The sequence below is a fragment of the Agelaius tricolor genome, unplaced genomic scaffold (assembly GCF_023055355.1).
Source record: "Agelaius tricolor isolate 1412-34295 unplaced genomic scaffold, bAgeTri1.0.p SCAF_4, whole genome shotgun sequence".
NCBI classification, from domain to species: Eukaryota; Metazoa; Chordata; class Aves; order Passeriformes; family Icteridae; genus Agelaius; species Agelaius tricolor.
Window position 1 is genome coordinate 56,766,659 of NW_027269264.1, and position 27,780 is coordinate 56,794,438.

General features: G+C 50.5%; 1 protein-coding gene across 4 annotated transcripts in view; it reads left to right on the top strand.

The window, feature by feature from the left end:
• The window catches only part of CTIF (cap binding complex dependent translation initiation factor), a 148,448-nt gene that overhangs the window by 111,096 nt on the left and 9,572 nt on the right, over window positions 1-27,780 (top strand). For all 4 annotated transcript variants that reach the window (XM_071425839.1, XM_071425838.1, XM_071425841.1 and 1 more), the window contains one exon: window positions 16,087-16,242. In XM_071425839.1, the coding sequence (XP_071281940.1) occupies window positions 16,087-16,242 (156 nt within the window). The remainder of the gene's footprint in view (window positions 1-16,086; window positions 16,243-27,780) is intronic.

Consider the following 27,780-nt stretch of genomic DNA (forward strand, 5'->3'; position numbering starts at 1 on the left):
TATCCTGTGGTACATCCTAATATACACCCTGCTACATACCCTAATGCACTTCCCATGGTGTTTCCTATGGTGTATCCTAATGCACACCCTATTACATACCCTAATACATGCTCTATGGCATGTCCTATGGTGTATCCTAATGCAGACTGTACTACATACCACGATGCACTTCCCGTGGTGTTTCCTATGATATATCCTAATGCACACCCTATTACACACCCTAATGCACTTCCCATGGTGTTTCCTATGGTACATCCTAATGCAGACCCTACTACATACCATAATGCTGCATTCCCTGTGGCATACCCTAGTGCATACCCTATAGTATATGCTAAAGCATTCCCTGTGGGTATATCCTAATGCATTCCTTAATACACATCCTATTGCACACCCAAATGCCTACCTTATGATTTACCTTACTGTATATCCTATTGGATACCCTGTGGCATACCCCAGTGAATACTCTATGGTGTATTCTAAAGCATTCTCTATGGCATACCCTGATGAATACCCCATTTCCCACCCTAATGCTCCCCTGTTGCACACCCAGCTGGGGTTTTTGCCTTATTGCCTACCCTATTGCACACCCCTGTTGCATATCCTGATACATTCCTGATGTTGCACACCCACACAGAGTTTCTTCATCATCTTACTGCAACCTCATGATGCCCCAGAAATGGCCCTTCCTTGGTTCAGTGCTGTGCTTGGGTCTGGATGTAGAAATTTCATAGAAACACAGAACATCCTGATCCAGAAGGCACCCACAAGGATCATGGAGTCCAAGCCCTGACCCTGCACAGGCACCTCAATGACCCCTGAGACTTTTGTCCAAACATTCCTGGAGCTTTGGCAGCCTCAGGATCATGCCCATTCCCTGGGGAGCCTGGTCAGTGCCCCAGCACCCTGTGGGGGAAGAACCTTTTCCCAATATCCAGCCTAACCCTCCCTGGCACAGCTCCAGCCATTTCCATGGGTCCTGTCCCTGGTCACACAGAGCAAAGATCAGTGCCTGACCCTACTCTGCACATTACAAGGAAATTGTAACTACAGTGAGTCTCCCCTCAGTCTCTTCTCCAGGCTGAACAAACCAAGTGACCTCAGCCCCTCCTTGGATGGCTTCCCCTCTAGACCTTTGAGATGAATGGTGGGGGTTTTGGCAGAGGTTTCACTTCAGTCTCAGTGGCCTTGGTTGGGTTTGAGATGATTGGTGTGACCATTTATAGAGGGGCTCAACCAGGAAGGTGGCCAAAAATCCATTTATGTCATCCCAGGTGGGGGATGGAAAAAGGAGAATTTAGGTTGAAGCATTTCTTGGGATGTAGGCATTGTGGCATGAGGTACTGGAGAACTGACTGATTTCCTCTAGTAAATGTGGGTGCAGTGTGAAGTGTTTGCCAAGCAGAGCAAGAGGATTTGGGAGGAATGAGCTGAAGTTCTTCCTGTCCCGTAGCCTTTTAAGTCTGAGTAAACGACCTCCCAGTCGTAGCAGCCCTTTCAGCACTGTGGGGCTCTAAGATACCGGGTGGATACTGTGGGAACTGGGGCATGGAAGTTGGTTGGATTCAGTGATCTTAGAAGTCTTTCCCAACCCTAATGGTTCTATGATGTTTTGTGTTATTCTAAGTATTACATTAATGGTGAATGCTGAAAGGCAGATTCTTTTTTTTCCCTTCTCAACATGGTTATTGGTGAGGAGCAGTTTGTGGTTTGGCAGAAGTGGAGGCAAGAAGATCCAAGTGTGGCTGGAGAGTATCTGATCTGTACACCATGTCCAGCACTGACTGCAAAACTCCCATCAGTCCTCTTTCTATGGCTGTTTTTAATATAATTTATTTATATTAAAATTATTATATTTATAATAATAATTTAATTACAGGTGGTCCAATCTGTGCATATAAAACAGTGGTACCACTTGTTCCTGAAAGGGCATTGCCCAGCAGACATCAGAGTGCTGCTTCACTGAGAGGTGGGGGAAAAAGATCCCAATGGCCCTGGAGCAGATCCTAAAGCCATACAAGTGTGTGATCATGTGCCACAGCAGTGAGCTCAGCTCCACAGAGCAGCACTGCATCCATCTCTAAGATCTGTGCGTGAGCCAACAGTGCAGCCTTTGGTTTCTCCTCCACAGGAGTTTGATGAGCTCTTCCCCCAGCGAGGTGGAGATTCAATGAGGAAAGCCTCCTTGGCTCAAGCTGCTCTCCATGGCTATCTGGGCAGACCAGGAGCATCTTGGTGGTGAACCTCAGAGTGGATGCCAGCTCCTCAGGAGCCCAACACAGGCACAGAAATAGCAAATGATGCTGCCCTTGTGTAGACATCTTCATTCAGGGGTTTGCAGAAACTTATAGAGCTTGGAGACCTTTCTTCCCTTACATTTCTGATATTGATAAACATCAAACCGTCCTGCTTTTGTAAATCACTGTGGGACTTCCCCAGCAAAAGCTTTGTGTAGCTTTGAAGAGATTTATTTTCTATACGCCCAGGGAATTCAAAGGGAGTTCTAAATTCGTGCACACTCATATATCTATGCAGTGCTTGAAGGGGCACGGGGAATGCAACCCCGTGGGTGGCTCCGAGGAGCATCCCCAGCTGCTGCATCCTCCTGCTCTCAAGCACAGAGAAAAATACTGGAAAGGAGACACATTCCCTGTTTTTTGCCCATGCATGTATCTCTGGAGACATTCTCCAATTTTTTACAGTGTATTTACTATTTTATTTTTATTCTTTATTATCGTACCATTTTTATCACTTGATTCTTGTATTCAGTTACTCCTTATTTTGCTCATATATTAAAATATATGATCATTGCATAAATATTAATTATGCGTGGTTTTATATGTATCTGCTAACGGCATATATTAACATTATATAACTTACAATGTTAGTAACTTTTTTTTTTTTTTTTTTAATCCTTACTATGCTTTGCTTTGTTTTGTTGGGGTTTTTTTTCCCCTTTTTTTTGCAGTCATCCGGGGCCAAACACACGCCGTGCAAGTGTCGGCAGCAGGCAGGAGAGGGAGCCCGGGGAGCGGGCTGGCAGTCAGCCCGCGCCGGCAGGTGAAGGGCAGGGCTGGGCATCAATTCGGGCTGGCCCTGCCTTTACCCCGAGCCCGGCCAAGCCTGCCCGTAGTAACCGAGCTGGGCTTGGGCACGGCAGGCTCCGGGTCCCGTGCGGGGCTGGGAGGTACTGGAGAGCCCTGGATTAAATGTCCGGCTGCGTGTTTCCAACTTGCCACTTCTCCCAAGCGGAACGGTGGCTGCAGGAAGCACCCGGCTCCTCTGCGGGTTTTCCATGGCAAAGGGAATGTGGTGGGGGCCAGGGAGCGCCGGGCAGCACCTCCCTGGAGGGTGGTGGTGAGGTGAGGGAGGGGTTAATGGAGCCTGAGACGGCAGGTTTTAACGGAGTGCAAAAAAAGGGGCAGGTTTGCACTGATAGGAAGCAGAGGATGGGGACAGGAGCTGTGCCACACAAGCACTAGGAGCTGGGGATAATTGAGCCAGACCCTAAATTAAACAAACAGTGGGTTTGCATTGCACATCAGCCCCTCAGTCTAAGCACGGGGTGGGTTTTGGGGGTCATGTTGAGTTACAGCTGGAGGTGGCCACAGGGCCACTGAGGCAGCAGTGAGTGTCACAGGGGATGACAAGGAGATTGTCCCCAGTGCTGTGCAGGTCTCTGGGGTCTGCAGTCTGCCCCATGCAGCCACGCTCATGGCTCTGCACAGGAAAGGTGCTTCATTTAGACTAGCAGTGCATCGTGCAGTTGAGAGTTTGGTGGGAAGCAGTTTGGTTTAAAGATTGTTTGGTTTAAAGATTGGCATATTTGATTTTAATTCAATGTGCTGGTAAGGTTTTATTCCTTATACTTTGCAATGCTCGGATGTGTTGTGCAAAAATAGCCATAGCCTTTAGTCCATAAATTTATGTGTGGCTTCTCCTGGCTTCTTTTCACCTTGGAGGGGTCAAGATTTCAAAGCTGCCATGGGGACCAGCCCATGCTCCATCACATGATGGGACCCCAGGGATGGTACTTGGTGTCTCATTGTCTCTCCAGGCACTGGGTGCCCCGGGCATCTCCCAGTGAAGGTGGGACCCAGCAGAGGCTTCATCCTCTGGCTTGTGCATGTTGGTGGTGAAGAGTGCCAGGAGCACCCCTGGCCAAACTGCTGCTGCCTGCTGAAAGCACAGCTGAGTTCCGAGTGGGAGTAGGGGCAGGGGGATCCATGCACAGCCTGTGCATGGGCTCCAGTGCGGAGCAGAGGCTGTTCTGGGCTCTAGGTGGAGACTGCAGACTGCTCAGCCTGCCTGCAGCCCTGAGACAGAGCCAGGCAGCAGCCTCCTGCTGGGGTGGGCTCCTGGCTGCCCCCAGACATCACTGGTGGGTGAGGATGCTGGGGGTCCTGGTAGAAAAAGCAGAAATAAAAAAAAAGAACTCAAAATCCATGTATCTGTTGATGAGAGGTGAGGAAAGGAAGGGGGGCACTTCAGTGTTGAGACCTCTCCAGATCAGGCTGAGCTGGCATCAGCTCCTACTCTCTTGTTTACTCCCAAAAGGCTCAAACCCATGGGATGTGGGAGTATGTTCCTGTCAGCCCAGGGGCTCAGCTGGCCCAAGGCACCCTCCTCACAGACCATCTGCTCCTGCCTGCTCCAGCCCAAATCCAGCTCAAGCTGCTGAGCCACCCCAAGGTGGGGATTTTGGGATGCTGCAGGGTTGGAGGATCCCTCCTCCCCATACCCACAGACACCCTGCTCTGCCTGTCCAGCCCTGTTCTTAGCTGATTCCCTTCAGCTGGGGACAGGAGTTTTGGAGGCTCCTTGGGCCCCTGTGATGCATCACCCTGCCTGGGACTCATCCCACAAACCCCACACCCCTCTGTCATTTTGTCAGGGAATGAAGCATCCTGGTGACACAGGAGCACCATGGAGAAGCAGGTGCCAGGGACATCACCTCCTGTGCCAGGACCAGGGCAGGTGGAAGTGCCAGCAGCAGCCCAAAGATGGGATTTGGTTAGAAGGATGTTGGAGAGGGAAGCACCTCTTTTTCTCCCTAGAGAAGGGGGAACATGAGGTAACGTGCTGTGCCCATCCCTGGCTTTACTTGGACACAGGCCCATAGCATACAGAGGATGCTCTTGTGCTCACCAGCAGGAAAGGTCTTGTTTTAAGGTTTTCTAGCTGAGTCACAAGTTTCTGTACCAGATTCAGTTTCCAGCCAAGTGAGCCTGACTGCTGTGGTGGCACCCAGAGTGATGGTCCTGTGGGACCTGCAGCATGAGCACCCTCAGCATCCTCCAGGCATGCTTAGGCTCAGGGCTTTTTCATTGCTGGGTATTTTGGTGTGTAGCTATCTGTCAGAGTCTGGATTTGGAGAATGAGTGCTTCCAGCAAAGTCCACATCCCCTTTGCCTCTCCTGTGATACTCATTTTGCACAGCCTCATCTTTTCCTGCTGCACACATTTAAACAAGAAAATGCAAAATGGTGGTGGGAAGTGGCTTTGGTGGTTCATGGGAGCAGAGGAGCTACAGGACACTTGAGAGGTGGGGAATGAGGCTTGAGAATTATTTCAGGTCCCTGTCCTACAGCTTTCCAGGCCTGGTAATGATGCAAAACACAGCATCCAAGTCTTGGGGACAGCAGCGAACAATGCTTGGAGGACATTGCCCCGCCTTGACACATCCTCTGGTCTCATCAGCAGTGCTGCCAACCATGGGGTGTCTCCCCATGCTCCTCCCCTCACTGAGCATCCCAAAACAGTGCTTTCTTTTCCCCTCCCAGTGATAGATTCTTCCACTTTCCTTGCTTCCTTTTTTGAAAATTACCGTTGCTCTGCATACTAATTTTTTTTTAAACAGAGGATAAAACAAGCATCTCTGGCAGTGCTGGGAGTCCAAACTCAGTAATAAAACCAGGCTGCATCAGGGTTTGGAGCAACCTGGTGTAGTGGAAGGTGTTCCTCCCATGGCAGGGAGGTTGGAGCAAGATGGTCTTTAAGGCCCCTTCCAAACCAAACCATTCTGTGATTCTGTGATAACACTTCCAGTTCAGGAGCAGCAGGAACTGAAAGTGAGGACAGCAAGAGCAAAGTGTCCACCAGCTAAGGAAACAATTACAGGCTGGAGAAACAAAACCTTTCCATTTCTGTTTTGTTTTGAGTAAGGTGTGTTTCCTTGCATCTCTAATATTCCAGCCCATGCCATCCAGTGGTCGTACACAGTGATGCTCAAAGTCTGCCAACGTGTAGCAAAATGCATCGTGGTAATCATGGACATCCCTTTAGAGATACAAAGGATGGAGTAATGGAGGGTGTTTGCAGGTTGATGTTGTTTTCTGCAATCTGTAATCTTTCTGTAATTTTAGCTTTCCCAGCATGGATAGGCTGCTTCAGAGGCATTGTAGGGTGCTCGTTACCTGTATGCTGCAGGGGATGAGCAAAAAATATTAATGTATCTTTCACATCCACCAAAAAAAAAAAAAAAAAAACCAGCCAAATACAACATTTCTTACAGCAAAAGCTCCCTGGCTACATAGAATTTGTAAATATTAGCCTCTGAGAAAGATTTTCTGAGCTCCTTTATGTAAATAACATTTTTTTTAGCAGACTGGCACTTCACCTCCAGGTCTTGATTTTCAAGTGGTCGCTCGTGCCCCCATCCCAGGGCTGGATTTCCAGCAGGGGGATCCTGCACTGGTGCACGATGCCCATGGAGTGCCTGGCAGTGGGGGAGACGTGGTGAAAAGCAAATGGAGGAGATAAGAAGGGTGACAGCCCCTTTGGTCTCCAGCGTGTTTGCTCAGCAATGCTAAGTGCTGGGCCAGAGCCACCACCTCCCAGCAGACTAAACAGTTGCAGTGTTTTCTCTCCCATGACCGAAAGAATTTAGTAAAGGGTCCCGGTATGAAACTTTACACGAACTCTGGGTGCCACAAATATCTCTGGCTGGGAGTCTGTTAACTCCTCCAGTTCCTTGATCATCCGTGCAGTTCAGTCCCAGGGCAGATGAAAGGGAGACCCATCCCACCATGGATCTGGCCAGCTGCTCTGTGGCCCGTGCTCTCCCACCCACCAAGTTCTTGTGCATCCATCTTTCTGGGGATTTTGTTGCTTTCTTTTAAAGGAGAGAGCCAAGAACTCTGGTCATGATGGAGCTCTGGAGCTCCTCCAGTTAGGAAAGACATGGACCTGTTAGAGCAGGTCCAGGGGAGGATTCTCCCAGGGCTGGAGCCCCTCTGCTCTGGAGCCAGCCTGGCACAGCTGGGGCTGTTGAGCTGCACAAGAGAAGGCTCCAGGGACACCTCAGAGCCCCTGCCAGGGCCTCCAGGGGCTCCAGCAGAGCTGCCCAGGGACTGGGGACAAGGCCTGCAGGGACAGCAGCCAAGCAATGGCTCCCAGGGCCAGAGGGCAGGCACAGATTTTGGGCTCTTGGCAATTAGGAATTGCTGGCTGGGAGGGTGGGCAGGCCCTGGCCCAGGGTGCCCAGAGCAGCTGGGGCTGCCCCTGGATCCCTGGGAGTGCCCAGGGCCAGGCTGGATGGGGCTTGGAGCAGCCTGGGACAGTGGAAGGTAGGAGGTGGGTTGTAACTAGATAACCTTTAAAAGTCCTTTCCAGCCCTGATTCTATAATATCTCATGCCCCTTGGACCTGTTTGGAGCCGTCTCTGTGCACCGATGTCCATTCAAATGTTGTCCACTTCCCTCTGCCACCCAGCTCAGGGACATCCACTTCAGGGAGAGGTTTTGGGCAGGGGAGAAGCCCCTAAGGCTTCATTCATCCTTTGGTCCTGGCTTGCAGAGAAGCGGAGGCCAAGCCTCAGTGTCTTGCCCAGCTCAGCAGATGGGTGGTCCCAGTCCCACCTCATGGTGAGCACCACCAAGGGGGCACTTCCTTGGAGGGTCTTAGCATCCCACAGGAGAACATCCTGCTGCCAGCTACCAGGCACCCAGGAAAATCCCTGCATGGACTGAACTGATGTGAGCCAGGAGTGCCTGTGCAGTAAAGCTCCTGATGTCAAACAGGATTAGCTGCCTGCCTTTCCCTGCCCAGTTTCATTCATTCACAGGCAAGCTGGCCTTTCAATGGACACAGCTTCATTTCCAGTGCAAGTGGAATTCCTCCAGCCTTGGTGCCTGGACAAAGGAGCACCTTCCTCCACAGTCAGTTTTCCTCATCTTATATCCCTCTTTCCAAATTTGGCCTGTCCCCATGGATCCCTCATCACTTCCACCTTATAAAGAAGACACATTGCATGTGCAGAATTTAAAATAAGAAGAATGCATCCTGCTGGATGGCAAAACCCAGCTGGTCCCTGCTGCTTCCTCCTGGGCTGCAAGGCTGGGCATCTCCAGACATGGCATTTGCAAGCAGGATCCATCTATCAGACAAAACTGGGGTGCCAGTCATCGCCTCAGCCTGGTGTTGGGAGTGGGATGAGCATTTCCTCTGGAACAGAGAGCGGATTTGGGGATGGTGCTGGGGCTCAGACCCTGCCATGTGATGGAGAAGGGTTTGCAAACTGCCCATCATACAATGCCCATCCATGTGAAGTAGCCCAAAAATAGGATTTTGTGAGATTTCTTGAAACCATTATGCTTTACACTGAATTTGTGCTATGGGAAATGCAGCTTGTGGGATGGGAGATTCATACTGATACATTTTTCCATGAAGTGGGGGTATCAGCACTGCTGTGGTTGCTGGGATGAGCAGGGATTTGCTGTGCTTGATCCTCTCCCTACCACCTCCTTGTAGTGAGGAGGGGATTGCTGGCCTAGGGGTGGGGTGCTCCAGAGGATTCTTTGTCTCCTTTTCAGGGGGAGGACTCTCAGTGTTCCCAAAATTCCCAAGGTAGCCCAAGGTTTCCTGTGCACACTCATAAAGACAAAGGGCACATTTCTGGCTCAAGATTCCCACAGTACTGGGACATGCAGGAGTAAAATGAATGTAACAAGGAACTCCTGCACTGCTGCAGAAGAGCAAGGCTGCCCAGGGGGAGCTGCTTCCTCTGGGCACTGCACGGGGTCACACAGGTGTACCTGCTGCTCTGATGGCAACCCAGCAAGGGAATTAATTTGTTTCTTTGTGGTCCCTTGTGTCCCTTCCATTCCTTCTCTGTGGGACTGAGAAACTGGCTGGTGATTCTCAGGCAGGTGATTAATTCCCCTTGTCTGTGTGTCCTGCAGATGGCATGTCTGTCCCTTGCTCACTGCATGGTCTGGCTGAGGGTGGTAATGATGTTTTGCTGTGTCTGGGTTCATGGGATAACAGGTCCTTAAGGTGATGATAAACTGCTGTTACCCAGCTGAGCTGACACCCTGACACGTGTTTAGGAACCCAGAAAGGTGTGAGATAGGAAGGACAGCAATAAAAATTAATTGATGAGGAAGACAACTCTGTCACCTGGGTAGTGCTGGAGGAGGTGCTGGCAAACATCCAGGACAGAATGGTGATTGTGGTTGGTTGTGTGCAGAGCAGGCTACTGAATTCACCCTCCTGGTCCCCTCAGAGCTTCCACCCAGGCAGTGCTCTGAGATCTCTAGCAACTGCGAGGTTAACAGCAAAACTTCTGATTGCGCATCCATCATTATGCTCGCACCAGGGTGATTTCAGCCTCAGCTAAATCAATAATTAACTGCTTGTACCTCTGCAGCCCCTCAAGGACCTCAGAGACATCACTGGCTGAAGCCACGAGACACCCACGTTGGGTGGGTAATTGCTGCTGATCCCAGATTTGGAGCCAGATGGAGAGGTCAGGGTGAGACCAGAGGGCAGGAGGTTCAAGTGACCATTCGTCTGGTCACCTCCAGGTGTTTGTAGGCATGAGAGGTACCCACAGCTACTCTTGGCTCTGGTCATCAGCTGGCTCAGTTACCCACACTGGGGAGTGTAAAATTATGCTTCTTGTCCTGGGAGTTTGCCTAGTCCCTGCTTTAGAAAAACCAGTTTTCTGACCTTATTTTCCCCTTCGTGCCCAAATCCTTCTGAGAGGAATAAGCACTGTGTGTCTGCCTGGTGGCTGCAGAATCTTTGTTGAATTGTTCTTGCCAAACTGGAATAATTCCCTATCCCTGGAATTGTTCAAGGCAGATTGGATGGGGCTTAGAGCAACCTGGTCTGGTGGAAGGTGTCCCTGTCCATGACAAGGGGTCGTAAAGAGATGAGTTTTAGGGCCCCTTCCAACCCAAACATCCTGTGATTCTGTGAATTGGCCAGTGACACCTAATGCAAGCTACAAATCACCCAGTGGTCAGATGATGGGGGGTGGGTGTCTGTGGGGTGATGATCACTGTCCTAGTGGCCCAGACCTTCACTATGTGGTGCATTTCAGAGCCCTCTGGGATTAAAACCATTCACAGAGCTGTGGCCATCATGAAGCCAGGTCCACGCTGAAGGTCACTGGTAGGATTTCCTGCTTTTCCCAAAATGGCCAAAACATCCTGAGAAGATATTCTCAGATGTCTGCATGTTCAAATGGTGCAGATCCAGCCTGGAGGAAGCGATGTGATGAAAGCCTGTAGGAGTGAAATGTCTCATGGCTGGGTGAAGCCAGGACCTCTGCAAGGCTGGGCACAAGGTGTCATCTGTAATTTAAAAGCTTTATCTGCTTTAAATGTCAATAGCTCCTTTGTTGGAGTCATAATAATTGCCATGATTCGCATGTCTCAGCCACACACCCCAGAGCACTTCTCAGAGGAAGATGAGCAAATCCTTCCCGTTTGTTGCCGGATGGGAAATCAGGGTACAGAGGTGATTGGAGCCCACACAGGGCTGGAAATACACCTCAGTCTCCTGTGCTGCTGTTCTCCAGGTTCTGCAAGGAAGCTGTGGGCTCAAAGCAGGTTGTCTGTCATCACCTTGCTCTGCTCTGTCTTGTCTCCATGTTGACAGTAGCGTGGGCAGGGTTGGTGTGAGGGGATCTCAGTGAGGTTCTGTCCTTGGCTGCGGGCAGAGAGGCCAGGAGTGGGTGGATGGAGGAAGAGCAGAGCTAATGGTCCCATTTCATGTCCCCACCACCTCCAGCAGAGGAGTTTTTGTAGTGGTGTCCATGAAGTGAGACTTTCCCAATGAAGCTGTGGGTGGTACAGAGGAGCTCAAGTGAGACCCCACAAATCCATGGGCAGAGATGTTTAATCACTCCCTGGTGCTGTCACAGGGTTCTCCAGCACCTCCTGAGCTCCTTCCAAATGCCTGTGCTCCAAACCACTCATCTCACTGGTTTATACTCCTGAGGAAGCAAAGCTGCACACCAGAACCTCCTCCAAATCAGGACCTAAATTCGCCTAGTGTTTAAATTCTAAGCAGTGAATAATGCAGGTGATGTTAATTGTGCAAAATGTGATTTATGGAGCCCTTTCTAGGAAGGTCTGGGAAAGGAGCAGGCAGAGGCTGCGCTTCTCCAGGACAGCAGTAAGGGACAGAGGCTGTCCAACCTCTATCCACCAGTTTCCTCCTCCAAATTATTGGATTTGTCTTAGCCCTTTCCAAAGAGCCATTTAGGGCTCCAGCACTTCACAGAACATTGCCAGTAAGATCAACTATTTAGCACAGCCTATCTCAGCTTTTTATATAGCTCTTAGCATGGATATCTAAGCATCATATATTTCTTTTTGTGCAGTATTTCTGACTCAGTATTTCCTGCCTCCTTGACAATGACTGAGTAAACAGCAGAGCTGCCAGAGGAAGAGCCCTGTGTTTACAGAGCAACAAGCTCAAATGTGCCTTTATTTTTTAGCCCATCAGAAGGTGACAATGCTTAAATTAACCCTCATTTTCATCCCTCACTAAACTTTTGCCCTCAAACTTGCTGCTACCAGAATCAGCCATGGGTTGATGGGCCCAGACCTGGGGAAAAGTTATTTGGAACGTGTCTTAAAAAAAGTGTGGCGAACTCCCAAGGGAAGAATTTTCAGCTGCAGCTGTCTGAGCTGGAGTGAGGGCTTAGATCTGATGGCAAAATGCTGCTTCTCATCCCACCTGACTCTGCTGCCCACCAAAAATGTTAGAGGATGGGTTTGCCTCCTCTCCTACAGCGTGGCCGTTCCTCTTGGCTCTTCTGGCTTGGTCCTAGTTTTGGAAAGGTCTCATGTCCATTGTCATAGCCCAGTGTTGAACTGCATCTACACTGGAATGAGGAGTGGGCTTTCACTTGGCTGCAAGAGTGAGCACCCCCAGGAAAAAGGCATTTTGGGTTTCCACTGCTGTCAGGAGCCTCAGCCAGGCTTACAGAGGATCCAGCAGGGGATGTCAGAGGTTTTGCTGAGCCCTGGGCCGTCTCTGTGATGTGTGTGAACACAGGCCACCCTGACCTACCCATGGTGAGGCCCAGCATGATGAACGTGCTCAGCCTTCAGATTTATGCCCTAACTTTGTCCTGTATGAGAGCTCTTTAGAGGTCCCCTTGGCATCCCCCCTCTTCCCACATGGTTTCCCAATGAATTCTTCTCCCAAACCAGGCAGAGAAGAAAGGCCAATCCTACCTGGTATAAATACATTTTATTTTAAACTATAGGCACTGAAGGAAGGTCATCCAGTAGACACACCCAGATTATCTACAGGCCAGAGCACCCCCAAATTAGTAATACAATTCATGTTTAAAAATACAGCCAAACTGATGAAAGATAATTTGCTTACTGCCCTGACATCACCACCTAAGCATGGGGCAAGCCAATCCACAGGTTATTTTTATATAACTCCGTGAGGCATTTCCAGAGCAAATAAAGTTCAGTGGGCAGGGCAGTGACCCGGCTGTCTGGTTCCAGAGCTTTTCAGCCCCCTCAAGGCTCATCATCAGCGTGTGGAGGTCTGTGGGTCAGGGCACAGCTCCATAGGATGTGCCCCAGGCACACAGGACGTGGGGTTTGTTTCTGACGGCCAGTTCCTCACCTCTCCCACGTGCTGGCTCTGGCTCATCCGCTTGGGTTGCACAGCCTTTGGAGCTGCTCTCAGTGTTCTCAGAGGGTCACTGGGCCTGCTGTGGCCATGGCTGACCCACAGCTGGTGAGTCACACGTGTAACTCCGTTAATGGAACAGCCCAGATGAGCCTTGGTGGCAGCAGTGGTCTCCTCAAACTCCCCAAGGCAGATGGGACCCCTCTGCATGGGTGGCACTCAGTGCACACCATGGTAAAGGTCAAACCTGCAGTCTGAATGCCAAATTTAAGGACAGAGCTTCCTGGACCACCCTTCTGGTGCATGCTAGGACACTGGAGTATCCTGTGTCATCCCTGAGGCATGTGGATTTCTCAGGATGCTTCAGGACACCCCTGGCAGTGCAAGTCCAGCTGCTGTGGAGGCTCCTGCCAAGCCCTACTCTGGCCTGCAGGCAAGTGTGGTCCAGAAAAATTCCTCCCACTGGCAACATGTTCTCCCTGCTTTGTCAGAGGAATCAGTGTCACTGCCTTCCTTTTGCAGAACATGTGCAAATCACCTCCTTTTGCAAAGTTTGGCCCAACCTGAGTCCAAAAATGGAGCAAAATTATTCCTACTGCAGCATCACATTCTGTGTGGAAATGTCTGCAGTGCCTTCTGCATCCATCCCACATTCCATCCCCCTCTCCCTTCCTTCATAGGGGTCCCTCAAAGTTCTGCACAAGCTTTTCTGTGACTGGAGATGGGGGGACCACAGACTCCTTTCTTTTACAAGGATCTGTTCATCTACAAAAGTGAGGAAGTGTTCACTGATGTCTCTGCATCACCCACTGGGTGCCACACGGTGAAAAAAGGAGGGTGATGTGTGGTGGAATTCTTTCCTGCCCAGCTCCCATCCCAGACCTGATGAGTTTGTTTTGGTTTGCTGGTTGGTTTACAGAATTTCCAGGTGATTGGTGGATTTGATGGTTTAGATTTTTTTACAGAAAATACCTTTTTTTTAAAGACTTGTTGAAGAGTTATTTTTCCTTCCTGCAGGGCACAGAGCAGAGCATGTTTGAAGCAGGAGAGGGAAGGAGCAGAGCTTCCTGTAGTGTTCTTTATTCTTTCCCAGTAATCTGGGACTGCAGAGCCCGTGCAGTTATCCCAAGCTGTTAGGAATTTCACAGCATGCCCCAGGGATCCCAAAATACAGCACAGCTCCCCAGGTACATGAGTGTGGAGCTTCCAGGCCCAGGCAGCACAGGAGGTGCTGTAGGGCATCCAGGCTGGGAGAGGGTGGATGGGCTGGGGGCTGGAGCTGGCTGGGATGCTGCATGAGATGCTGGAGACAGTGCCACGAGAGGGAGAGGAATCCAGGAGAAGCTCCAGGGTTCAAAGGAAACCTTCTGTGCACTGTATGGGTGGATGGGGCAGATGAGGTGCATGGGATACTCTTGCCTGGGTTTTTAATTTATGATTAATCAGGATATCATGTCTCTTTGACTTTTTTTTCTTTTTGCCATAAATTTCAATTTAAAAGTCCAGAACAAGTAATTGGGTAACCTTGGGGTGATAACCAGAGCTGGCAAATAACTCCTCTGTCACTGCCCAGGGACGGGCTGGTTAATGAAAGGATGAACTCTGCAAACTCCCTCAGAGAGTCTGGGGAGACCCAACAGGATTTGGCTGCAGGTTGACTCCGAAGTCGCAGACACAGTTGGGCAACTGACTTATGGAAATGGGTGTAGAGAGGAATTAGTCATCGCTGCTTGGTTAATAAGTGCCTCAGCTATTTTACAAGTCTTTTTCCTGCATATGCAAATACATATTTTATTTTTCGTTTTGTAATGAAACATATAAATAGCTCCTGCCTTGGATCTTCTGTGCATACAGTTGTGTCATGAAAATGATCGTCGTGCTCTTGCCTGGCTTTCTTTAGCAGCTGCTTCACTTAGCTTTGTTCTAAAAGGAAGATCTCCTGTGTGTTGTCCAGGGCAAGAGAGCAAACTTTGGTGTGGTGGCTTTTATATCTCCCCAGCTTTGCAGAGAGCAGCTGCAGGACAGAGTATTTGCAGCAGCAAAGCCCTTTGTCTCAGGCAGTAGGAATAAACTGAGATGAGAAAGATAGAAGGTGATTTATTTAGTTGCTGGATTTCAAAGGTTGTGCAACCTGCACTGGAAACACACAAAGTGGAGAATAAACTTGTCCTCTTCTTCAGTATTCCCCTGCTTAGTGTCTACTAAATTCTAGTGTCAAGGAAAGGTCACTATGGAGACAGACAAGAAAAGTCGCCTGGGATGTCATGCAAGAACCTCTGCAGCATCTCTTAGAGCCCAGGGAAACCTTCTTGATTCTGAGCATGATGCACTCCCTTGTGCCATCCTCTAGAAGGGTTTTTATTTGCTTTTCTATGTTGCCTTGTGCTGTTTGCCACTTGTTTCCCTCACATATATCCCTTATCATACCCAACCCTTGGACAAACCCCTTCTTTCTCCCACCTGGAGGTCTGATGGGGAGGCAGCTATCTCCCTGTGTGCTTCCTCCTGATGCTGACCCATAAATCACGTCACTGGGATAATCCTTAGTCATAGCAACCATCAGCTCAGGCGCAGGGTGACCTTTTAATGCCAAGCCCAGGCTGCCCTGATCTTCTGGTCAGGCAGGGAGCCAGTCTCTGCCATTATTTTGTGAGACGCCAGAGAGCAGCCAGACCATCAGGATGCTCCTGGCCAGACACTGGGTCTGCTGAAGATACTGGAATGAATGGGCTGGGCAGGTTATCCTGGACCACCAAGCCCAGGATGGCCACCATCATTTCCCCTGCATTTTGTTTAACCTCTCTGTTGGTGCTTTTTTTCAGTCCTGGTGGTGCTGGCTTCTTCCCTCCTCACCAAAAAATCATGACAATGGTGCATCTGGAAAAGTGACCCTGTGTCTGTTGGGAGGACAGTAGGGCTCAGAGGGCAGACACCATCTCTGGTGCAAGCTGTGGCAGTTATTGCAGGAATGGTGATATTTCTGCAGTACCTGCTTTCTGGTGGCTTTGCTCTGTTGAAATTGCAGCCGCTCGGCACGCGTTGAGTAATCTCCCCACTGTTACTAAAGAGTCAGTCTGTCTGTCTGTCCTCCCCCCACCCCGAGTTTCAGTTTCCTCCTAATTCCCTCTCTAGACAGCCGTTGTCTCTGCCGTGGTGGCGTGGTGTTGCTGATGCAGCCTCTTGTCTCTGTGCTTCTTGCAGAAGGATTTCTCCATGCGGGAGGAGCTGCAGCAGCGGGACGTGGAGCGCTGGCTGGGGTTCATCACCTTCCTCTGCGAGGTCTTCGGCACCATGAGGAGCAGCACCGGGGAGCCCTTCCGAGTCCTCGTCTGCCCCATCTACACCTGCCTCAGGGAGGTAAATGCCTTCCCACCTCGTCCTTCCCCACCAGTGGGACAAGCTGTTGGCTGCTGTGCAGAGATGCCCATGGTCCGTGGAAAGGCTGTGGCTGCTCCATCCCTGGAAATGCCCAAGGCCGGGCTGGGCAGGGTTTGGACCAACCTGGGATAGTGGAAGGTGTCCCATGGCAGAGTTTCATAACTAGACAGGGGTTCTCTAAGGCCCTTCCAACACAAACCATTCTGAGATTCCATCTTTGCTTTATAATTCCTAGAGGTTTCCTCTGCCAACACTTCGCACTTCAAAAGTACTCACATCTGCAGGCACGTTTGTTTCTTCCTGCATATTGTCTTTCTGCTCGTTAAAGCAGAATGATTAAAGCACACACTCCCTTTGTCCAGTGGCTAGAAAGGACCAAAGTTGGAATGGTAAACCAAGCACTGTAGTCTGGAAATCCCAGTGTTGTGAAAATCCCCACCTAAGCAGCTTAAACAGCTTCGTAAAGCAGGTGAAGCCACCTGAATAGATGAGACAGACCAAGGGGAGGAAGGAGGGAGAGAAAGGAAGTCCCTAATGTCCTTAGACCCAACCCAGTGCAGCAGAAACCCTGTCACCAGGGTGGGGGATTTTTCAGAACCCGATTTCCTGATGAGCTCATTGTCCTGCTCCCCATGGCTCACAGTGGTGGCAAAAACCTCAGTGAGTACGTACAGAAAAGACAACTCAAGTGTTAATGTTCTATAGAGAAGGAGAGGGCTTCCGTCTATCCCATTTTAAAGATGGCTTTGTCTCCTGCTGCTGCCTGTAGAAGATTTTCTCAGAAAAACCCGCGTTGTTGCCCAGGGTTGGAGCTGTGAATCTCAAATTGTCAGTGGTGCTTCTGTCAGGCCATAAATAACTCACGGTAAAATAAGTTCTCCGCTAGACCTCAGGCAGGGGAAGGATAAAGAAAGTGCTGGTGATGACTTTTTTTACATGCATGGGAAGTTTTCCTCTGAATGCAAACGCGCCATAAACATTTTGTCTGGGTGGTAGTACTGTGGGCAGAGCTCACAGATGGTGACTGGAGCAGTGAGGAGCGCGGGCCTCATGATAAGGCAGACATATCCAGAGGAGGAGATGGGAGAGGGACGCTAAGAATAGCCGAACTTCCCCAAAATCTCTGCCCACGGTAGTATGTGTCACCTTCTGGGGAAGATCTGACGTCTAGCAGAGCCCCCGTGCCCATCCGCTTCCCATCGTAATCGTGACACAGCACAGCCCTGATTCTGCCAGAGCTCTTCCCTGCCCACTCCTGTCTGCCCTCGCCGTGCTGTCACTGTCCCTCCTGTCACCCTCCTGCTCTGTGGGGACGTGGTGGTGAGCTAGAGGTGTGCGGAAGGACATCAATTTCATATATCAAGGATATTTTTTGCTACAGGGCAGCTCCATAAAAAGATTCACTAATTATATCAAGATGTCATGCGTAAATTTGCTCTTAAAAATACATCTCTGTTCCTTAGCAGGACAGGTCTGTCCCTGTGGTGTTGTTTGTCACAGATGACTTTACTAGATGATCTTTAATAGCGAGATGATCTTTAGGTCCCTTCCAACCCAAGCTACTCTGTGATTTCTAAGAGGTCTCTTAGCTTAGCTGACATGGGTGAGCCTGACTCCTCTGGCTCCCCTGCCCCAAAATGCTTGCTCTGTGACTGCTCCCTCTGCAGTGCTTTGACCTTGACTCACCCCTCTTCCATGGCTCTGGAATGGGTTTTCATTCTGCTGCCTTTTTTTTTGTCATTGCCAGCTAATCCTGCTGCACAGGGCCAGCCCGGGGGAAAGGGTCACCGATTTATCAGCAGTGCCAGGCTCTGGTTGGCAGATGGTTGCCAGGGCCAAAGGTGGGCTGCAGACACAGCCAAGGAGGTGGAGGTGTGCTTTTCCAGCTACACCCCAGAGAGGACAGGGACATTTGCACAGGCTGGCCCTGCTGGGTGCTCTGTGAGAGTGTGGAAAATCCCTAACTGTGCATAGTGCTCATCCCTTGGTGTTCACCATGAATCACATGGGCTGGTGTCCCAGCAGAGGAGGGGATGTCACCATGGCCTTTAAAGTTTGGGACTCCCACATGTCTCAGGACAGGTTCACAAGGTGTAGTAGCACTCACCATGGATTTTTTCCCCTTCTGCTGGTCAGAACATACATCCCCAAGTAGAGTCTCAGCCTCTCACCCCTTATTCCTTTCATATTGATTATTCCCCATCGAGCTCCCTCTGTGCTGCCCACAGTCCTGCACAGCCCCTTCTGCCTCCATCCACCCATCCTTAGACCATAAATCATTAGCAGAGGCAAGATAACATCTCTCCCTCTGCCTGTCCTTTCAGGTCGCTTGCTTTTTAGTTTCTCTTTCTTCTTTTTTTTTTCTCCTTTTTCCCTTTTCCTTTATAGCTCTGGCAGACTCAGCCAAAGGTCAGCAAGGCAGTGAGCAAGAGGAAGGGGAAAATTGCCTGATGACTGAGGCAGGAATGTCTCTTCCCTTCCCCCTGCAAAGCTTCCTCTCTCCAGCTCCTTTCCCCCCAAATAAAAGCTTATTCACACCATCATTAGCTGGGTGGGAGGGGTGAGGGTGGCCATGGTGAGGGCATCAGTGCTGGGTGGGGAGGAGCTGGGGACATGGCTGGGGCACTGAGTGACAATGCCAGCGCTGTTTATCGATCGCTGTGGATGGGTTGGTTTTGTGGGCTGGGAAAGGAAAAAAAAAAAAAAAAAATACAAGTTAATTTCAGGTGAGGCTGGAGTGATAAGTGCTGGGGTTTGCTGGCTGATTGACCCAGGGCCCATCACTGTCCTCTGGGAAGCAGGCAGGCCCTGTGTCAGGCAAGGCAGTGGGTGTTTTACCATGGCAGAGGAAATCTGGGTCAGAGCTGCCACCTCACCCAGGCAGCCTTTTGGGAACCAAAGGAGTAGCTGTGCCCCTTGGCTCAAGCACAGTCTAGCCAAATTCCTCTCCTAGGGGGCTCTGCTACATCCCCCTCCATCACTTGAGCCTGAAATGGGGGCAGAAGGAAGGGACTGCCAATACATCCAACACTGTGATGGCATCTCCCAGGAGCAGAATCCCTATCAAATGAAAAAGTTTCCATAACTGTTTTTTCCATAACAAATTTCCATAACTGTTTTGAGGGGTTTGGGGTGAGGTTTGTGCAGGCTGAGAGTGTGTCCTCACAGCGAGTTCTGGTGAGGTCAGCGTTGGGATTTTAGGCAAAGAGGATTTGCCAAGGGAAGTAAAAGGTGAGTCTAGCTCTTGTTAAAATGGTTTAATGGAGCACAGTGGATTTGGATGGTGGTTTGGACTAAAATACATGCAGTGGGACGGTGCATATTTTAGTTTGGAGAAGGGCAATGGATACCCGAGGTTGGCCCAAAGATCAGACTTGGAGACAACTGGGAAAAGAAGGGAAAGCCCTTTGCAGATGAGAATGAGAGGACTCTTGCAGCCCTCAGATCTGGAAAGCCTGGGAAAAGAATAACAAAGCAGAGATGTTAAATAGAAATAAAAGCGCTTTCCTCCTATTCTTCCCTCAGAGCTTCGGGGAATCAAGGGCGAGCTGGAAGAGGGCATTGTTCCTGGGATAAAGGCTTTCCCCAGGGATGGTTATGCTGCAGCCAGGGCACTGTGGGTTTGACCCTTGCCTGCTTCCAGACCTGGCTGTTCTCACTTGGGTGCAGTGGTGGCATCTTGCAGGACCAACATTCTTCCATGAGGCTTTTATTTGGTGAAAGCACTTTTAGCATTATTAAGAAGTTGTTCTGTCTCCTGTGCATGATGGTCTTAAGTAAGAGTGATGTCCCATTCTCTCCTTCCAGTCCTACAAGCCCTCTTGACTATGGCCTCAGTTTATTTCACAAAAGCACTCTAAATTTGTCCCTGAACATCTCCTTCCAGGATGGTGAGAAGTGAACATGCTGTCATCTTTCCTGCTCCAAAGCCTCTGCCCCATGTCCAAACACCAAGGACCATGCCGAGCCATGCTCCAGCAGTGCTTCATGTTGCATGTCCCACAAAACCAACTAAAACCAAGAGAAGAACCAAGGTACTTTGGTTCTTGCAGCCTGGCCATATTTCTTCTTTTCTGTGGCCTTTGGCAGAGTCAGCAGAATGGAGAAAATGGGTGATTAAGGCAAGGAAGCAGCAAATGTCAGCTGAACCATCAGAGCCCTGTGCGCAGTGCAAGAAGTGCCCCGTGGCTACTGAAGATGTGGACATAATAAATAATATTATTTGCCATCTATTGTTCACTGATTGTCACCACTTTTGCCTTCCCTAAGCACAGTTGGAGCTGTCTGTCCCTCGTCCAGCTCTGTGCTCCCATGTCTGTGTGTGAGTCAGCAGGGTGGCCATGGGCCACCCCAGCTCAGTGCCCTCCCAGTTTCATCCCCTGGTGCTGCTGGGGAGGGGGAACAGTAGGACTTGATCCTGAGGGGCCCAGCCCAGTTTTAGGTGACATCTGAAGTCTGCAGGGAAGGAGGGATCACACCCAGTGTGGCTGTTGATGGGTGTTCTTGGGAGGTTTGCCTCCTCTGCTGTCTGTCTCATCCTCAGTGGATGTTGTTGGGACACCAACCCAGGAGGTGCCCCTGGGGCTGGGAGCTGCCACCTCCCTGCCAGCCCCCTGCCAGGAGCAGCCACTTCCAGCCCCAGTGGTTGGTGCCAAGTGCTGCTTTGGATGCATTTGTTTGTTCTTACAATGCCATTTAGCAGCCAGGTAACCTGAGCAGTTGCCTATGGCAGCAGAGCAGGGAGGTGGAAGAACTGGCTCGAGGGACTCAGGCTCAAGGTGATGCCATGTGGCAATAATGCCACTGTGGTCTCTCGAGGCACCTCACCAGCTGGTGTCCCACACAGGCAGGCAACACACGGAGGGCTCTGCCCCCTCTCACTCCCCATACTAACCCTCTGCCACCCCTCACCCATGTCACTGTGCTCTTCTCCTGCACAGGGCTGATCTTTTGTTGAAGTTTTAAGTTTCTTCTTGACGTCTTGCTTCACCCCACTGAGGTCCCTCTCATTGGCAGCCCCTTGAATAGATTTCAGTACATCCCAGACTCGCTGTCAACTTTCAAACTTGATGAGATTGCACTCCTTACCTCCTCCAGGTCATGGATAAGGATGCTAAATAGAGCAGGTCATGGGATAACAACTTGGTAGTTGTTATCATTCCTGGCCTTCAGGCAGAGTTGGGTTGGAACCCAATGGCTACAACCCTCTGAGCCCAACCATCCAACCCATTTTTTTACCCATCTGGTTGTCCTGGCTTGGAGACAAAGGGACTGGATATCAGGGGTGACAGGGAGCTGCCTTGGCACCATCCCACTCTGAGCCTTGGACAGGGCTGCTGGAGCAGGTTCAGAGCAAACCCCAGGAAGCAGCTCATCACAGAAAGGCTAACTAAACTGCAAAACTTTGCACAGGAGGCTGCAGGACCAATTCACAGAGATCCCTCCAGCTTGAGAGGGTTGTTGCTTCTGAGGCTGTGTACCCCAGGGGTATCCCCTTTAGAGGGATGCAGTCACTGGCCTGACCCGAGACAGATGATTTTAGGGTTTCAATACCAACCCTGGGTAGCGAGGGTGCTGTGAATCAGCAGGGATGAGACCCAGCAGGCTGGCAGCAGGCAGGACAGTTGCTTCTCTGCAGGAGTTGTCTCCTACCTCCAGTCTGGTTGGCAGAGACAGTCCCATTTCAGCATCGTTTAAAATCTTGGCACGCTCCCATCGCTTCCCTGCCTTGGTACAGGCTGCTGACTGAAAGCCTCGGGGTAGTGGTGGAGGGAGGATAAATACTCCCTGTCTAATTGCCTTCCCCCTACGTCTGAGTCTGTGGTGCAGCGTGTAGACGGGTATCCACTCCCCTCCCTTCTCTTAGTGCCTGTTATCTCCTGGGGCCATGCTGCGTAATTTAGCAAAATATTCTAACACAGTAATTAACGTCTGAACTTCAAGAGGGCACTGCCTTTTCACTGTCTCCTTCAGAGGAAGAAAAAGGAAAACCTTCCCGGCTGCAGTCGGATGAGCGAGGAGGGTGGTGCTCTTTGGAAAAGAAAATTGTATCTTTTAACGTGGGTTGTGTTTTGTTAATCACTCTCACTTTTTAAAAAGCATCAGCCTTTTGAGTTTGAAAAAAGGGTCTTTGACAGTATAATGAGATGCTAGGATTTTTAATATTACTCTCCGAGTCAGAGAGTGAAACAGAATTTTTGCTTTATCAAATGAGCAAAGGCACCTAGGGGCTTACATCTTGACCCCACACCACACTTCCACTCAGGAAGCTCCATGAGGCCAGATCTGAACATTATGAAGAAGGGGACTTATATCCTCACAGAAGTCCCCTTCTGGGGATGTATGTTCTGCAAAAAATCAAAGATTTGGTCTCCAGTCCACTGGGACTGGGACAAACTGGGAAGTGTTTTGTGTGGGGAAAGGATAAAGGAGGAATGAGGAATGTGGGCATGGGAGGGAAGGGATTTCAGAGAAAGAGTGAAAAAGGGGTACTGGAGCTCAGAGACACTAGGAGGAAGGAGAAATGAGGGGAACAAGTGGGGAACTGTCTTGGGAGTCCAGGAGATGTGGGTTGAAGACATGGAAGGTCTGGGAGGAAGGTGTGGGATTTGGAGCAAGTGGGGCATGTTGATGTAAAGAGGATATGGACTTCCAGAGCCATGACAGGAGGCAGAGTGCAGGAGCAGAGTCTGCAAAGAGGAAGGGTGGATGCCTGTCTGTAGGACCACGCAGGGCAGGGGTGGATGTCCCTGTAACCTCTGTGCCTGCCATACATTAAAAAATAATTAACCATGCAAAAAAACTCCCATGCCCCCAAACCCCCATAGCTGTGCTGGCAAAAACACTCCTATGAATGCAGCTTGTTTGGGAAACAACAGATTTCCTTTAGTCCTGGTCATTTTGATCCAAGGGCATAGTTAAGGTGGAGGAGGTCAGGTGTTGTTTGGGAGCAGATGAGGACGGGCCAAACCAGGGAGAGCTGCCCAGTGCCTGTAAGCCCATCTGCCCTGTTCAGTATTGTATGTGCAGGAACATATTCTTGGAAAGCCCCAGGACTCATTTAGTCCTAGCACCAAAACCTTGGTGTTGTATCTTAAATAGAGGAGGGAAAAATGCCACCCTCGTTTCTCTGGGACCCGTGGAGAAGTCAGAGGAAGCAATTTGTGCAGATAAAGAAGTGAAGTCAGATACCATCTCACAGGATGGTCCCTCCTCCTCGCGTGGCTTTGTTTTTCTCCCTCGCCCTCCGTACCAGGCATTGTTAGTTCCCAAAAACCCTTTCAATGGGATGTAAACACAACTATTTGCGTCTGCCGCCGCCGCTGCGCGCTCGCTGCCTCTGCAGAGCCAGGAAAGCGCAGAGCCTCCGGCCAGCCAGGGTGGAGCCCGCTGCAATCAAGCACCATGGTCTCGCCACTGTTTCTTTCCATGTTTTGTGTTTCCCCGGGACCCTTGGGATGAGATCACATCCTCCTCTCCCAGGGTTATTATGTCTTCGGACGGGCAGGATGAAGCCGGTCGTCTGGGTGGCTTGAACTCCCTGTGCACCCAGACCGGGTGGCTCTGGTCCGTCTGTCCTGCTCACCTTCGCATCCTGGAGGTCCACCTCCAGCCAGGGGATGTGTAACCACCAGGCTACTGTTGGATTGCAGCGTCTGGGCTGATGAGTGACCAAATTTTCTTCATCATTGTCTCCAGTAATTGCCTCTTAATGGTTTCCATCTTCTCAGGAATTTCTTCTGCCTGTTCCAGATCCGGGGAGAGAGAGTGTCGTGTTTCATGGTTTCCCTTGCCTACAGTGGAAAGGAGTAGGAGGAGTTTCCCACGACTGGGTACAGGATTTTGTTCCTCTGGCCTTAATTCAATTTGCTGTTAAGTATCTCTGAGTTCCTCAGGAGCCTGACAAGGAGGATAACCAACATTTTGGTTTACTCAATGCAGTAAACAAACTAATCTCTTCTTACCATCCTCCCAGTCCTGGTTGTGTAATAGGAGGACAGAAATCTCCTGAGCTGAGGGGAGCACATCAATGCAAAAGGAGTTGGTGCCACCAAAACTCATTTAGGTTGTCCCAAGTGTGTTAGAGAAAGTGTCTGCTATGGACATGGCTCTGATGCAGCCATGCTGGGACAAGCAGTTCAGCACAGAGCTCCTTGCCCCCTGTGCCACTTCATCTGGGCAGCTGCTTGTGGGATCAGCAGTGGCCTGTGCTGGTGAACTTTTCCTAATGAAGCAGCAGGAGCTGCTATCAGACATTCTTACCCAGGCTGAGACCACAACATCCCATCAGGAAACTGGGAGGATGGTTCCCTCCATGAGACACACGGTCTGGTGGCACCTTGTGCATCTTCTGTTCCTTTGAAGACTTCCCAGATCCCCAGAGAAGTGTGAGCAGAAGGGAATGGAGAGAAGCACCATTGCTAGTGGAAGCAGCTGGACACAGACTGCCTCTCACAGCTCAGCTGTGTTTTTAAATTCCAACAAATCACATTTTGGAGCATGGCAGAGCCTGTGCCTTGTGCAGAGATCAGCACAGGCAGCTCCATAAGGGAAAGGTTTCCCCCAAAACTTTGTGTTTGGGCAACATCAGCATCAAATGGGTAAGCAGAAGAGATTTCACCTATGCCTGTAAGCTTCTAGAAATCTGTTTCCATGGGCTCACTTGTTTCTCCCCTAGAGCAAGTCAGTCTCATCTGACTTCCCTCACTTCCAGAGTATACTCGGTACCCCTTTAGAGGGGCTGGTACTGGCACAGCTTGTTGGTAGGCACAGGATGACGCAGCTGACCTTCTAATGTCCTGGGTCAAGGAACTGATGGTAGCAAATTGTAGAAATCCTGAAACTGGCCCTGTGGTGTGGAGCATTTTGCAATCACTCATCCCCACAACCTTGTTTGTACTTTGCACGTTCCCAAGTCTTGGCTGTTTTCACCATCCTGTGAAGAGGAGAAGTGGAGCTGTACCCTTGCCTGTGTCTCAGAGAAGTGTGTGACTCTCCCCATGCAGGGCCATGCAGTCCCATGGATCTTGTCTCAGACATCTTCCTTAAAGACTTGTGACAGTAGGTCAATAAGGGGCTGCTGGAAAGGCAGAAAATTGCTATTGATGTCTGTCTGCAGAGGGACCGTGAAGCAGAATTGGCCTGGGCTCCCAGGAGGACCCACCTAGCAGACTGTGGGGATTCCAGGAGGTTTTGGGAGCTGGAGTTCCCCAGCTGTGGTCCATTAGAGCACTAAGACTGCCTGCAGAGCTGTGTTAGCACCTAAACTGCACTGTCAGATACAGGGGTTGGTCACAGAACCACAGAATGCTTTGGCAGGGAAAGAACATTTAAAGCTCATCCCATTCTACCCACTGCCATGGGCAGAGACACCTTCCACTATCCCAGCTTGCTTCAAGCCCTGGGATAGTGGGCTCCAAGTCCAGCCTGTCCTGGGACACTGCCAGGGATCCAGAGGCAGCCACAGCTTCTCTGGGAAACCTGTGCCAGGGTCTCACTACACTCATTGTAAACAGGTCCTTCCATCTATTTAGTCTGAATCTCCCCTTTTTTAGATGAAAACTATCACCCCTTATCCGGTTGCTACAGTCAACTTAGTCCTAAAAAAAAGTTTTAAGACTAAAAACTTAGTCCTTATCCTTCTTATAAGCTCCCTTTGTAAGGGGGTGTCCATGATGATCCCGACCACAGAGCTGGAGCAGATCCATCTGTCAGAGGACCAAGTCCATCATGGTTCTTCCTAAGACACTTTCTGCTTAAAAGCAGGACTGGGAAGCACCATCTCTCCCACACTTCCAGTACAGTGTGTCCCCTCTGCTTAAGCTCCAAGTGGCACAAATAACTGATCTCCCTGAAGGAAATGTGTCTCCCTTTTCCCCCTGGCCTTGCTCCACACCAGCGAGCCGATTGCTGCACCTGGGCCATGCGTCTGCAGCACGCTGGTTCCCCTGAGGTCATGCTCCACAGTCCCTGGGAGGGGAGAATACTGGGAGGCACCTCCTGGTGACCCAGGTGTGTGTGAAAAGCATACCTGTGGACAGCCTCAGCCCCGAGGCTGCCGGGGTGTCCGTGCCTGTTGCCACTGGACCCGTGAACCCGAGATGCCTGTCGGGGAGAGCGGCGCGTGGGCTGCGGTCAGCCCGGCTTTCCCTGGGTCTCATCCCAGCCTCTCCCAGTGGCTCTGCGTGGATATTTTCCAGGTTTCTTGTGCTTTCACGCTGGAGTCATCACCAAAGCGTCATGAAACGCTGCATGCTAAGGGGTAGTTAGTGGCCAGCATTGCTTATGTGTCGTTTTGCAAGCGATATCGTACACAGTAATTAGCACTGTGCCTTGCAGGGGAAGTATCATTGCATCTGGAAAGGGTAATGCGTGTGTTGGGCTGCTCCCACCCCATCTCCTGGGGAGAGTTGCTGAAGAACACAATTAAACCTGCGTGGTTTAGTGATAAGGGGTGGTGGGACGGGTTCTCCTGTCCTCCTCATGGTGTGGGCACCCCTGAAAACACCAAGTAAGCACTTCAGCTTCTCAGCAGGCCAGGTGATCTCAGAAAGCAGATAATAAAACCCAAATATTTGGGGTGAGTCCCATTGTGTTCGCTTTTTGGTTTGCTCCTGGTGGCCTGCACCCCATACACATGCATCTCCTGCTGTTCAGGAGGACCAAGCTGGCTCTCTCTGTGATGAGGCATAGCTGCAGTTTTAGGGCTCCTTTGGTCCTTCAGCCATGGCTGCGTGTCCACCTCATGTGGTTTGTGATGCTTACCTCTGCAGAAATGTGAAGAGAAGGCTCTGGGGGCATGGAGGCCGGGGGAGATGGGTCCCAATAGCATGCCAAGGATGCCAGTTGAGCTCAAGAGCCACCTTGCAAGGCACTGCTACTCACCACAACACGCAGCACTTCCAGGAGCAGACCCCAAAACTTAGTCTGGGTTCCTTATGCAAATGTCTAGCACCCAGAGCCCAGCTGGGCACACTGGCTCTGCAGAGGACCTTGTCCAGAGCTCATCTCTCTGAGTGACACAGAAATTTGAATGAGAAGGCGCCTGATACCTCACACCAGTCTGCAAAGCAGCAAGTCCAGCACCAGAAACAAAAGTGAGAAGCCTTTCGCAACTGAGGCTGGGTATTATATGACTGGCCGGGCAGATTCTGGCATGCAGCCTCCTCTCTTAGGAAATCAGGCAGACTCTTTGTCTGCTCTCCAGCAGGAACTGCTGCTTTCATTGCCCAGCTTCGCCCGATACAGGGGAAACCGGCTGGAGAGCAAAGGGAAGTTTTTCTCGCAGACAGCCCCAGCCTCCAGGGGATGATTACAGGTTAAACTGAGGAGCTCGTGAGTCCCAGCTCACCTGCCCTCTTGTCTGCCTCATGCTCCTCTTTCAGATCACTCGTCCATGTCCACCAGCTGGTTTGAACCCTGTGGGAACCTGGTGGAGAGGGATGGGATGGTGCCCACAGTGGGATTTGGGCAGAGGCACGCAGCAGGGAGGAGCGGCTATAAATAGTTAAATAAATA